The 14,574-nt window shown below is 44.1% G+C and overlaps 1 protein-coding gene across 3 annotated transcripts in view; it reads left to right on the top strand.

Annotated features, from left to right (window-relative positions):
* LOC144720315 (DENN domain-containing protein 5B-like) overlaps positions 1 to 14,574 on the top strand; it is a 52,772-nt gene that overhangs the window by 17,442 nt on the left and 20,756 nt on the right. For 2 of the 3 annotated variants that reach the window (XM_078596973.1, XM_078596972.1), the window contains exons 2-6: positions 5,311 to 5,385; positions 8,120 to 8,229; positions 10,897 to 11,331; positions 11,738 to 12,038; positions 14,322 to 14,509. In XM_078596973.1, the coding sequence (XP_078453099.1) occupies positions 5,311 to 5,385; positions 8,120 to 8,229; positions 10,897 to 11,331; positions 11,738 to 12,038; positions 14,322 to 14,509 (1,109 nt within the window). The remainder of the gene's footprint in view (positions 1 to 5,310; positions 5,386 to 8,119; positions 8,230 to 10,896; positions 11,332 to 11,737; positions 12,039 to 14,321; positions 14,510 to 14,574) is intronic. The other variant, XM_078596974.1, reaches the window with a different exon arrangement.

Raw genomic sequence — 14,574 nt, 5'->3', positions numbered from 1 at the left:
GTGGCTAGAATGGGGCGTTATATTTCAAATAGCGCAGTAAGAATGGTTGTGGGATTTTGGCCGCAAATTCAAGGTATTACGAGGGATAGAAGTTGTATGCAAATCACAGGGTGGATAAAACCCCAAATACGTTCCCTTTTCTTTGTAAGTGCAATCATCTCAGCTCAGACCTACTGTGTTAGAAGCTTCGCACACTGAGAGCGTACACATCCTTGGGGGGTGGGGGGTGGAGAGCTCGTGTCGGATGTATTATTAATAAGTCAGTGGTAAACTGCTTTGTTTTTACTCTCGTAAATAATGCGTTCTGCACACCTATGAAAATGCAATTCTGAAATATGTATTTGTTTGAATTCTTGAGATTTATAATGCCTGCTTTTAATTAATCAGTTTTGATGTCCAGGGAAGGTTTAGCACAGACTATCGATATTAAACAATTTACTGCAAGAATAAATGGTGAGGGGGGGGGATTGGGGGAGGGAACATGCCCAGGCATACATATCTAGTGCTGTGGAAATGGAGCGATGATATTGCCTTGTGTGGAGTATCTGGAGGAATTGTTACCTGGTAAGACTGTGAGCAATGGTGACATCAAGGGGGAAGATTTCATCCTGCAGTGGATAGCTCATGGTTGATGATGAATATTAATTAAGGCGGAGTGGAGCACATTTGTGAGCCAGCGATTTGGAGGTGATTTGGTAAATCGGCGATATAAACCTGATGGCGGTACCCTGGGGTCCCATAAGCCCCCGGCTCTCGCATAAATTGCGTTGCGACGTCATTTCATGTCTATTGAAGGCGAACGATACGGCAATCTATTCCTCTCGACGAGCTCTACACGATGTGCTAATCAAAGTTTCAAAGTTTGAGTAAACTTGGAAATATAATGCAATACAACACAGAGTCGGCCAACAAAACAGTCAACACCCCACCTGGTTGATTACGTTCTTCCAAAGATTGCTAAATTTGAGAGCGAGACAAAACATAGACACGGAGACACACAGACAGACACACAAGCAGAGAGAGACTCGCACAGAGACAGAGAGAGACACACACACAGGCACACAGATATGCTTTTATAAATGATAAGAGATACAGGGAGAAATTGGCTGGCTTATAAATGAAGAGGCAAGCAGGTATGCGGAGCTACGTCTCCGAGATAAGTGGACTCGCATTCCCAGTTGATGGCCAATATCTGCTATTGGGGGAACTGCTGCCATCACGGGGAAAAGCCAGAGCTATTTAAAACTAGAGGCAGCGGCGAGTGAATGCCGATTTCGGGGTGTGATGACCCCTGCGTCACAACAGCGCTCGGCAGCTCACCAGGATCGTCACATTCTATTGCATCCTGCAGTGGCCCGGGATACGGGTTTGAAGTGTGAACACCCTCGGTGGTCCTTTGAGACACGTCTGAGGGAGAGGTTTTTTTTAAACTGTTGAAATTGCGTGTTCAAATTGCAGTATTTAAATAGGAGCAGTACAGACGTGTTCTGCTTTGAGTGTAGAACGCAGCGTGGAGGGTTTTGCAATAGGACAGGAATAAGCCGAGCTATTGTCACACCATTATTGCTTCTGTTAAATTGTGACTTGGCATTTGTATTGTACCCTTAAAAATGCAGACATGAAGCCTTTTTTTTATTACCACCAGAATAATGTGATGATAATACGCTGTAATAACACTTCTCCTAATGTGTTTCTCCTTCCACTTTTTATTGACCGATTTAGTGCACACACCAGAATTTTATTAGAGGGTGGGAGGGAATACTAACTATAGGGGGAGGTGGCAGCAGTTCTAGAAGTTGTATAAAGGTGTCTGCCTTTTTGAGATACCAGCCAAAGAAACTTCGCAATGATCTGACCTTGTAAGAGGGCCTTTAATAACAGCCAAAGAGGGCAGTTCCATGATTTCGGATGTATATTTTGGACACTTTACAGATGCGCGTAATCAATTGGTATAATCATAAAGTGCCTTATTTTATGGGTATAGAATGTCAACCAATTAGGATTGGAATTCAGATAGGAAAAATAAAATCTACCTTTCCCAATAATGGAGAAATACTCATAAATAAAATACCACGGTGTCAATGCGTCCCAAGTCAAACTGACTTTTTCACCAACTGGGATTGTGCTGTTACATGCAGTTTCGTGTGCCTGTCCATCCATTGACTAATTTCGTATCTGATCCATATTTTCTAAAATATAGCTAATCACCTTCAAATGGGCACTGTATGATTATTATGATGTATAACTTTTGACTGTGAGCATGCCTAATTTGTAGAGCTTCCCCATAGCTCTTGACAGCTTCAATTAATTTAGCTGCTTCACATTTTTATTACAGCCGACACAGAACTTTGTACACCTCCCAAACGGTTACTGAATTAGATGCTTAACACTATATACCAGAGGTGTGGACTCGAGTCATGTGACTTGGACTCGAGTCAGACTCGAGTCATGAATTTGATGACTTGCGACTCGACTTGGACTTGCATAACAATGACTTTGTCCCACCTATGAGATGTGGACTCGAGTCATGTGACTTGGACTCGAGTCAGACTCGAGTCATGAATTTGATGACTTGCGACTCGACTTGGACTTGCATAACAATGACTTTGTCCCACCTCTGCTATATACTAAAGATATGGAGCGATGACATCCATTTGTGTGCAGTTGCAAGGTGGATTATTACATCACAGAATTGAGAGATGATGACAGCTCTTGATGACGCCTTCATCGAGCAGTGGATTGAACATGGCTGATGATGTGGACCGTGTCTTAGTTCATTCATCATTATCACGATCCATGGGCAGATAACCCCATAGGGGTATACTGCACATTTCGTCATTTGTTTCCACTTTCCTCTCTCTTGTGCACCAATCTCTTGTGATGTCGTCATCAAAGCCATTCCCTTTTCGGCCTTCCTCTATTTCCGGTTCCTTCCATTTTTTCGAACAACACACATTCAATCTTCTTGTTGTTTGCCAATCTTATTGTACTATTATAAATAACAAAGGGGAAATTATCGAAGGTTCTTGATACAGAATTTCAGGTTTATGATGCAATACTTTATTGGTAAAAGAGAGATAATCTATCGCATGCAGTTGTTTGTTGAGCTGTACCACAGAGAATTCGTTTTTTTACAATTCAAACCCACAAATCCGGTTTTCACGATGCAGGGATTAGCTGCATAAATAACTCTGGGCGATTCGATGAAAATCCATTTTGGGCTGTCATTTAATCAGCAGTGACTAAAGTACTGTCCCGATCGGTTTTGGCATGAGTTTTTAGCAATTTCACTATCGCTATTTTAAAATGTCCTCTTTTCACGTCATGCTCTCTGCCTCTTCTTTTTTTGAGAACTTTGGTGGCTGATAATGATAAAATGCCTCTCGGGTAGGGTATTTTTGGGGTTTTAACACATTCCTGCGGAGGGAGCTGGTAGGAACGTTGGGTTGCTCGGTCAATGGCCAGGGTCAACGGCGGCGTGGTGTATTCCGCAAATATGGCCGACTGTGAGGGCGGGCACAAGCCGGCGTGAGTAGGTTAAACGTTGAGTTTTATAAGAGCACCACGGGGTGACCAGCCCCTCCCCACCCAGCCCCACCCCCCACCACCCCTCCCACCCCCCACTCAGCCCCACCCAGCCCCTCCCCACACCCAGCCCCACCTCTCCACCCAGCCCCACCTCTCCCATTTTTGGAATGCACCACGGACGGACACAATGATCCCCTGTGGGCTGGTGTAACCAGGAGGTTCCTACCAGTAATATTCCTGGTTGTAACATTTTAAGAGGTGTTTATGTGTATGTATTGTTACAGTTCCATCGATATATTTCATAATGTCTCGTGGTTAAATTTTTATGATTTTTGAGGTTGCGCTATTAGAGCTTTGGAACCTTACGCTGCGGTGCTAGTGTGGACCATGCTCTACTTGAGGCAACGTCACCACCGTGAGAGTCCGGGTATCAGAATCTGGTCTGGGCTTTTCGGTTGACTCAGCCTTGAATGCGTGCCGGTTTACTCTATCCAGCATGAGCACCGGGGAGAAAAAAAGTGGTGACCCCTAAATCCCCCCCCCTTCCACGTGTGTGTGCCACGTTTTGAGACTCGGGAGGCAGTTTCGTCCAGCACTTTGCCCGAACATGCGGTGAGGCTCAATGTGCAATCTTATGCACGTATGTGGCCAAGTGAGTTCCGCTGAAAGTGATTTTTTTGTTACCGCCAGTGTGCCACGACCCTTTTGCAAGAAAGTATTTATGGTATGGAATGCAAATACCCTTCTCTACTGTAATGTCTCGGGTATCGTCACAGAAGAGCAACTTTTAACGCCAAACTTTATTGCAGTGTGCTTCATTTTGTCAAGGTTACACAAGTGTATCCACGTTCAGGTGTAAGGTGAAATTGCATGTGCAGACTTGTTAGTTCTTCCACTAACCATTTTGGTCACACTCGGTAAGGGTGGATGTGAAAGCACCTGCACAGCCTCATTGTGTACAACATTTATCAAAAGTAAAACTGCAGAATCAGAAACTTTATTTTTACTGGAGGAATCCGATGAGCTGTGAAGCTGTTTTTCCACAGATGCCCAGTATTTTCACAGATGTTCAAGACGGTTTTTCCTTGCAATCCAGGTCTGAAACCTTTTGAATGCTAGAGGAGAGGTTCTGGCTTGTAAGACCAAAGGCTGAATTTCCATGTGGGTAGCGTGTCATTGAATCAATATGCAATCTGATTTTCCTGTTAACCTCTTAAATCATAATTGCTTAATAATGCCTAATTTAGATTTGTTACAGTAGTTTTCATTGTTGATGAAAAATTGTGCAGTTAAATTTCAAAGGATCTTATACCACATATGTATCTAAACTTGTTATATGTTATCTATTTAAATTCAGTGTAATACCAAGTGCCAACTAGATAATTAATTTGCGTCATCTATTACCTCTGTCAAAAGTATGACCATCGTCAGTATATTTACATTAGAATTCTAGTTTGTTAAAAAGAGTGTAAGTCTGACACATTTTCGAAGTGAAGAAAGCAAAATTGCTCTTATATTGACATCGTACTGCTCTTGCCAGGGAGTGTTAAATGTTGCATATGGTGAACAGACACTAAACTGCTCTTACACGTTTGTCTTGATGACTGACCTTTATCGATGGCTCGCAATTTAATTAATAAATTTTTGCCATTTTAACGATTTAAATTTTCAGGTCTAATTTCATCCCTCGGCAAGACATATGGAGGCGATTCCATTTTCCCCAAAAGTCCGCCCTCTGTTGTGACGTTTTGTTCACTTGTGCGTCTTGGTGCTGTCGCACAGCTCTGATCGAGTGGCTGAAGGATGAAAAAAGCGGAGCCCCTGTGGCTGCAGGTTCCAGGGAGGGAGGTGCTCAAGGTAAAGCTAGCGCCCGCTGTGGCCCCTGCTGTTGCTGCCTGCCCAGCTCTTCTGCAGATCTTCCAGTCCTGTCCTGCCAACAGCCCCCTCATCTTCTGCGTCTTCGCAATTTACCTTCCGCATCTCTTGACCTTTGCGAGCAGCAGCGACGTCGAGTGTGGACGACGAACACAGCGAAGCAACGCAAGCTGCGTTTTTTTGAGAGAAAAAAACGTGTAAACAGGGCTCGCACAAAAGCGCTCCATTGCTGGGCGCGTGACGGTGCATCGATTTGCCGACTCAAGCCGACTGTCTGTGCTCGTGATGCGCAATGAATCGCAAGAACTGGTTACAAGTGATTGCAGTTTGTGCGAATTACACGATAACGCGAAACATTTTGGCCAACGGACTGGACGAAACTTTACAAACACGAGAGAAAAAAATGACGAGCAATTTGTCGATGCCATTTGTTTTTATTCTATCAATTCAGTACAGCAATTGTAAATTGCTTTCAAAATTCGGGCGTGCCCGCTCACTGCGTTGCGGTTTCTGCTTTGTGAATGCGAATGCATGTGGGTTGGTTTCAGGGTACATCCTCTCTCCCTGCTGGTGGTTGGGCCTGTGCTTGCTGCAGGTCCGTGGTTTCAGTTTGTTCTTGCCGTTTCATCTTTCCAACTAGAAGTGTCTGTGGCTTGTTTTTCCATTTTCTTCATGTTGGTGAAAATCAGGTTCTTTCAGACTCTGAGAGATTCTCGTTGATTCATGCTTCCTATTCTCTTGCCGAGCGTGATCATGAATCGGTTTATTTGCTGTGACTGTGGTTGTTGTGAAGCGCTGTTGCAGTTGTTTTCTAATAAGGCTGCGGTTGATTGTAAACCTTTTGCATCTATGCACTTTGGCGTGATATGCAGGTTTCTATATTTTATGGAGTTTCAGAATTTGTATGACCCACTGCCAGCTCAGAGCCAAATCTCTGAATGCGAATCGGTGAATGCATTTTGGTGATCGCCTATCAACATATAAGTAGATGAGAAAAATGTAAACCACACATCATTTGTTCGTTCATTTCTCAAGCCGCTGAATGTGAAAACAAATTAACCTGTTCAATTTGCAATGCATTTTCACACATCTTATACAGTTGTAAAGCAACAGATGTCCCCAAATGATTTTGTTAAGACATCTGTAGCGTGTGTTAATACTGAGGCGCACACACTATATTGTGGAGGCAACGCGTTTAATAAACAACTTACTGATCACTGGGTTCTATTGGTAAGTGTGGCTAGACTGTCCTAGACTGTTCACTATGTGTGGGTGAGTTGGCTATCACCGGATCGGTAGCACACTTGCTACGGACCCACGGTTTCCAGCCTAAACCTACACAAACGAGCCCCGAATCTTGACTTAAAGCTTTCGTGACTGCAGGAATTCATATTCTTTGGGTCTTTCGATAAAGCTACGTAGATAGGTGAAATAATAAAAAATTATAAAAAAGAATAACAATATCACGACGTTTCGATCGCAACACAAGCAATCGTCATCAGGTGAGAAATATCACAGCAGCCCGCGGTATTTCTCACCTGATGACGGTTGCTTGTGTTGTGATCGAAACGTCGTGATATTGTTATTCTTTAAAAAAATTATTTGATCTATCTACATTGCTTTACCGAATGACCCAAAGAATATGAGCCCCGAATCCCCTCAACGCTCCCCCTTTTATCCCCTGGCTGCCCTCGGTTCCGCCCCCTCCTGTTTGAAGACCCGAGCTCTCCACTCCCGGTCACGTGTCCTTTCGTCCTCCAATGGAGGCTTCCGTTTCTCAGCGCCCCTCTAGCTCTGTGATTGGCGCAACAGCGTAGAGACCTCGTTATGGGTCTCTACACATCCATTACTATCATTTTGCTCTCAACGAGATGTTTAACGTCCTGATTGACATAAGTCATCGCGGATTGTGCATCAGCGAAACTTACATCATCAACATCCACCATAACCACACATCTGTCAGAGGGACTCAACTGGAAAACACAGCACAAAAACGTGTGTTGAGGATGGCTATTGAAAGCCGACTAGAATCAAAACGATGACATGTAGTCACAGTCGAGGGCTGGGTTGTGGAGGGCTTTTGGGACGCTGAAATTGATCGTTACGAGACCTATATCCGGTCAAAAACTTGTTTAAAAAAAACTTAAGTAGCGTTTGGCAAAAGTTATCGAATTTCCACCAGTCCCCGGAGAATGCGTTTGCATTTATTTCAGCACAGCATGCTTCGTGTAATTACACACAACATTTAGTGATGCTCCTGTGGTGGCAGTGGTGCCCAAATCATTATAAAAACTCAACACATTCGTCAATAGCACTGCCTTGTAAAGAAGACATTTATAATCCACGTCATCTCTCTGGACTTTATATGATTGTGCTATGAAAAAGGGTCATTTTCTGAAACGTCACCTATTATTTTCTTCCATTTAAGGCCACAGTGTTATTGACAAATGTGTTGAGTTTCTTGTTAGCAGTGTAATTGAAGTGTTTTTTCCGTCACCACCTTTTATTTGCCTTATGCCGAAACTGCAAGTGAATCTGTCTTCTCGAATGAAAGGCATTTTTCCAGGTGTCAACACTGGATAAGGAGCTCAGCAGCGGTGTGCGTTGATGCTTTGCTGATAACATCTCACAGCGTAACTGACCTGGTCCCTTCGTATTGAACCCTTACACATTCATGTGCAGTGTTTACTCTCTCTCTCATGTTGTTTTTGCGCAGGAGAAGATTTCGAGGCCAGCCCACTGCGGAGGACGTTTAAGTCGAAAGTCCTTGCTCATTATCCGAACAACGTGGAATGGAACCTCTTTGACCAGGATGCAGTTGGCATGGTAAGGCATGGAAAAAACACGAGAAACAAAAAACGCCATTGCAAAACATGCAACGCACAATGCAGTTTTAATTATGAATACAATATCTGGAGGTGAGTGATGCCAATAAAAGCAATGGCTATGGACAATGTGTTTGCGCATACCTTTGTGTTTGTATCTAATTTTATAGATATTGATTTTTTCGTTATAAAACGAAACCTGCATGAATACCCATTGGGGTACGCTTTCAGCCGCTAGAGAATGGCTGTATTTCCTTGCTTAAATTATAGGGTGCATTAAAAGTTTGTTAAACTTGAATTACAAATGTTTGTGAGCTAAACGCACATCTGCGAACGTATAACCACAATATATAAATGTATACATGTACTAATATACACGTGGACAGAGCAATCTTCTGCATGCAGTCGAGACTTCTAGGATGTGCACTGAGAAACATACACGTATCAAAACCCAGTAATTATACAACATGAGGGCAACGTTGGCATGTGGAGAGAACCGTTGGATCAACTATTGACCCAGCGTTCCATGTTTACTGTGAACCTGTCTCCCACCTGCTCCCAAAATCAAAATATTTAGTGTGGTCCCTGATTTTCGTATTAAATCCTACAACTCTGCATTAAATATTTGTTCATTTTTCTTGAGGAATCGGCTTGCATGGCTCTGCCCGGTTTCTTGTGGTAATTAAACCTGTTTAAACCAATTTTGTCTAATTTTAATCGGTTTTATAATCAAATCATATTGTAAGATATGTCTCCGATGCGTTCCTCCAGAGCATGTCTGGTTTATTTAATTAGTCGTAGACATCATCTTTTATGACGGAGGAATAAATGGCAGATTGGTGTGATTGTTTCTAATGCTACACTGGGGTTAAAACTTGGTAAATATTTTATTAACTGTCATGCGTTGATGAACCACGCGCATTTGTATTCCAGTTGTGCACCGCAGACAATTGGGGCAATATGGCCCACAAATTAAATTCCTAAGTATCAAATAATTTATGCGGATGTGTGCTTTCAGGAAGCTAATACATATTTATGCTGCGTCCATGGCAATGGATTTTCTCTCCGCCACAACCTTTCCCTTTTTGCAAAAAAAACCTTCAGAGGCGTTTGCTTTAGCATCATTCTAAATGCTCCAAAACTAAAAAGCAGGTTCTATACATTCATGTTAAGTCGCACTCGTCCTGGTTATTTAAGCGAAGTTGAGCAGTAACGACACTTCATGGACTGTGTGAAATCCATCCCACGAGAGTGTGTTCTGGTCATAACCCACAAGTGCTGTGTGCGCGCGATTGATTGCTCGGCGTGCTCAGCATGTTAAGGAGGAAATTACATCAAAGGTTGGAGCTGGGTAAATTGTGGTTGGTCGTTTTTTACAACATTATCACTTGATTCATTTTAACTTTTTCTCTTTTTTTTTCAAGTGAAGTGCCCTATTTTGTGTGAGCTATTGTTTGTGCTTGAAACAACAGCTGCCCCATGATTTGATGTTTCTTACAATTATCGTGAATGAATTATTACGTATCGAGATGCAGTCCTCGTGTAGATGTAGCACGAACACTGCCAAGGGCTAGCCGTCAAAATAAGACTGTTAACAAACAATAATCTACAACCTCTTTTTTGGGTCTTTCGATAAAGTCACGTAGATCCAAAGAATAATAATTCCTGCAGTCACGAAAGCTTTAAGTCAATAAATAATCTGTAACGTTTCTCACAATGTATGTAAATGTTGAATACACTGTGTAACACAATTTTTGTTCCTGGGTAGTAAGTGTTATTTTGTATTTGCTTTTGCCTAGAAAGAATAGAAAATGGCTATTATTCTCCACAAACTTTGCTATTGTAACCAGGACAGTGATATTTAGAAATTTTACTTTTTTCAATGAGAAAACGGGAGAATTTGTGTCTTTTCGTTCACAGTCAGAAAAAAACAACATATGAATCAAAATTAACATGTATTTATACGAAAGTAATACAAAAATTACTGTAAAAGATTTAGAAGTGAGTAGTTTTTCGAGATTTACGATTATACTCACTTTCACGAATCAGCCCCCAAATGTAGTCTCCCATCATGCTCTCGTTATACTGTCCTTGGTAGCGGCGTTCAAAGTCCAGGATATCCTGGTGGAAGTGCTCGCCTTGCTCCTCCGAGTACACTCCCACGTTCTCCAGCTCCACATAGTTTTCGACCTTGTGATTGCCCAGGAAGCCACGAACCACTGCGACGAAGCTGTTCCAAGCAGCTTTCTCCTTACTAGTGAGCTTCTTGGGGAATTCATTTCACTCCAGGATCTTCTTTCTCTATGGTCTGACGAAGACACCGGCTTTGATCTTTGCCTCAGACAGCTTCGGGAAGAAGTCTTGAAGGTACTTAAAGGCTGCCGACTCCTTATCTACAGCTCTGACAAATTGTTTCATAAGGCCCAATTTGATGTGCAGTGGTGGCATTAGCACCTTCTGGGGGTCCACTAGTGGCTCCCACTTGACGTTGTTCCTCCCCACAGAGAACTCGGTCCGCTGTGGCCAGTCCCGCCTGTGAGTGCATTGGCAGTGCTGCACAAACCAGATAGGCTATCACAATTACCACAATCGTGTACATCTCCTACATGACCTTTAATAAATTTTCTACCCTTTATTCACTACCCCCCCCCCCCCCACATTTCTGCAGCTGTGCATGCCCCGGGGCCTGTCGTTCCGGACGCAGGCCGACAGGCGCGACCCGGAGTTCCACTCGTTCCTTATCACCCGCGAGGACGGCTCGCGCACCTACGGCTTTGCGCTCACCTTCTTCGAGGAGGTGCGCAGCGAGCCGATCCGTGAGGCCATGCAGACGCTGTACGCCATGCACCGCGCCGAGCAAGTGGGCGGAGGTGGGTGCGGAGGCAGCGGCGGCCTCTACGGCGCCCCGTCGCCCGGCTGCAGCTCCGATTCGCTCGTCACGTTGGCCGAGAGCACGAGCAGCGACTTTGGCGACACCGACTCGGCCACCGGACTCTCGTCGTCCATGCTCAGGATGCGGCACAGCGCCTCGTACGACAGCTCGCGGGACACCCTCTTCACGTCCAAGTGCATCTGCCTCATCGCGCCGATGCCCTTCGTTCAGGTGGCGCTGCTGCTACACCGCCACGCGGGATCGCTGGCGCGCATGACCTGTGTTCATACGCCACTTTAAAGTGTAGTTTCAACGTATTTTAAGTCATAGAATATTTCGACTGTCCAATACGTGTGATTAATCTCACGTTACAGTTTCTTCGGAGCCAATCAAATGGCAGGAAGGCAGGCTTTCTATCTTAAATGTTTATATCCCACGGCTGGGCAAAGCCCTCCCCCCAGTGTATTAACTTGTCACGATCCCTTGCCACCAGCTGGATATGAACCGCGGACCTTTTTGCTTCATGCATTTCCCTCACAAACGTGTACGTGCGTACGTCGAACCTCTTGGCGCCAACTGTGCCGATCGCTTGTCGCTCACAATCGATGCCTTAATGTCGGCCGGCCCGCGATTGCAGGCGTGCCGCAAGGCGCTGACGCAGCTGCACACGGCGGTGACGTCCCCCCAGCCTCCGCCGCTCCCGCTCGAGAGCTACGTGTACAACCTGCTCTACGAGGTGCCCCTGCCGCCACTCGGCCGCTCCCTGCGTTTCTCCTCCGTCTACATGCCCCCCGTGGTGTGCCAGCGGCCCGGCCCCCACGAGCTGCCTCTCTTCGACTACTGCCTGCGCGAGGTCTTCGAGCTCCTGGGCCTGGAGAATGTGGTGCAGCTGTTCACCTGCGCGCTGCTCGAGCACCAGATCCTGCTGCTATCGCGCGGTGAGAGCGCAGGAAGTCCACGCCCAAGCCTACATTATTACACTTGGGGGTGGGGAAGTTATGATCAACTTGAGATATAAACACACGTAGGATGCACGAAAACACGCCTGGGCCTACTCCCAAGGCGTGTGCTTATATTCATGTTTTTCGCTGTTTAACAAGGTACTGTTCTAACGTTTATTTCTTGTGGAAAGGTGACTTCTATAAACAAAATAAGGAACAGCAATGAGTTCTCTGATAGCGATGTGTCTTCTGTGATAGCGAATTTGTACGTGGAAAATTTTGAAACAAAAGCAATAGCTGCAAGCACACTAAAACCCTCTGCTTGGTTTAGATATGTGGATGACACATTGGTGGTCTGGCCACACGGGAAAGATACACTTAACCAATTTCGAAATAATCTGGACTCGCAAAACTCATCCATCCATTTCACCATGGAAGTGGAAGTTGACAGAACACAACCATTTCTGGATATTCTGCTCGGACAGGATCGAAATGCTAAAATAACACAGTGTTTTCCAAAAGAAAACGCATACTGACGCCTATCTGAATGCAGTCACACCATCACCCCACACAGAAATATGCTGTTATCAAGACGCTCATTCATCGAGATAAAAAGTGAAATTCAACATGTGATGCACAAATCAACAGGGAATTGAATGCCAAAACCAAATCAAATAACACGAGAATTGAAACTGCCCAAGTAATTAAAACGATCAAAATACCGTACATTGCGGCAGTAACTGATAAACTAGCTAGATGTTTGAAAAACAAAACATCTGAGTCAGATTTGGCATAGTACATAAAATACAGAAATTAATATCTGGTACAAAAGATGTACTACCGAAGCTATCAACAGAAGGTGTGTACAGGATTAACTGCAATTGTCGCAAATGTTAAGTTGGGCAAACAGGACGAATCATCAGCACGAGACTAAAAGAAAAAACTTCTTATGGTTTAAAATATAATGTTAGAATCTGACAGCGATTTTTTTCCTTGCATGATTTAGAATATCTGTGGTCACAATGGATCAGCGGATCACATGCAAAGCAACATTTATGAACATCTAAGTTACAGTCTTGAACACCTTGTGTACCATTCTTGCTTTTATCCATCTCTGCCATTTGCCTGCCCACTCTAGAAATTTGATTATATGCTGTTAACACCTACAGGGTTTAACATGAAATAAATTGTACCTAACGGTGTAGAATATTGCAACTACTAATGAGCACTTTTGCAGGAATTAGGCCATTTCGTTCAAAATTGATTATGCTCACGATAATCCTTGGTAATGTTAATGTCACTTGTCAGGAGCGCAGTACGGTATATTTCAATGGATAATATCACACTGAGCAGGCGTCCTTGAAGATATACGTAATAAAGGCAAGGAGCCTGCGTTAACAGTTGCCATATATTATTTATGCCACGGAACAGATGCCAGGTTATGTGAAAATGTTCATACCTATTCTGGCTGCCAATTTATAGTGCAAATAACATGAGGGCTACCTGCTGATAGATGGCAACAGGGAATAATTCATCCGTCTAAAGTTTATTGTTTTAAAAGTGATTTGCATCTGTAATTGTCAGGCGCTATTATGAATGTAATTAGCTGCCTCTTTATAGGGTTTCCTTGTGGGCCACTTAGTTTGTATATCCCCTTCGTATTTGCCCGTTCCGTTTAAGTTTACTCCGCTTTAAATACTTTCCGTCAGTTATTTTTGTGGTCTCTTTTATAATGAACAAAAAAAAACCGTAGTACAAATATATTAACCCTGCCATTACAATACTCTGTTCGAACTTCAAAGTTCATTTTGAAATGCACGTGGAGCATGTGGATATATGAGCTGGATTGAGACACATGGTGCAGTAGTTACTTGTATTCTGGGAAATGCTCAGAGCACAGTTGTCTTACTCCAGGCTTTTAAAACACTTCATTCCCTAAGCGACAACTCTTTCTGGAAATGTGCAGCACTAGGACATGTTAAAAATGCACACAAAGGGACAACGTATTTAGGTCTCAGGCCATCATGAAAAGCGATCCTAAAAAAAGAACCCGTCAACCTCCCCAGAGCACACATATAAGCACAGCAGCTTTTTTTTTGGTTAAGCCCTTCCAAACTGATGAGGTTTCTCATTGGCTGGGAAGTAGGATGGTGTCTTGGGTCCGTAGACATACAGCCTGAGGCCATTGGCTCGACAGCTAAAAATATGTTCGTGAGGCTTTTTCAGATTCTTTTAGTGTTTGATATACCGGTGGCAAATGTGCTCTTTCCCTGTGGGCAGACTACCAGCGGCTGATGGTGGTGGCAGAGGGCATCATGGTGCTGCTCTTCCCATTCAGCTGGCAGCACGTGTACGTGCCCATCCTGCCGGCATCGCTTCTGCACTTCCTCGACGCTCCCGTACCGTACCTCATGGGGCTGCAGATCGATGGTGAAATGGGCCGCAATGGGCTGGAGCTCCCTCAAGAGGTGCTTGGCGTGTGAGCGCGTGTGATCATACGTATCGTGGTGGGAGCGCTAGTGCAGCAGTTCAG

Source organism: Lampetra planeri, chromosome 8 (assembly GCF_965212315.1).
Source record: "Lampetra planeri chromosome 8, kcLamPlan1.2.h2, whole genome shotgun sequence".
In the NCBI taxonomy this organism is placed as follows: Eukaryota; Metazoa; Chordata; class Hyperoartia; order Petromyzontiformes; family Petromyzontidae; genus Lampetra; species Lampetra planeri.
This window is presented reverse-complemented; position numbering and strand designations above follow the sequence as displayed.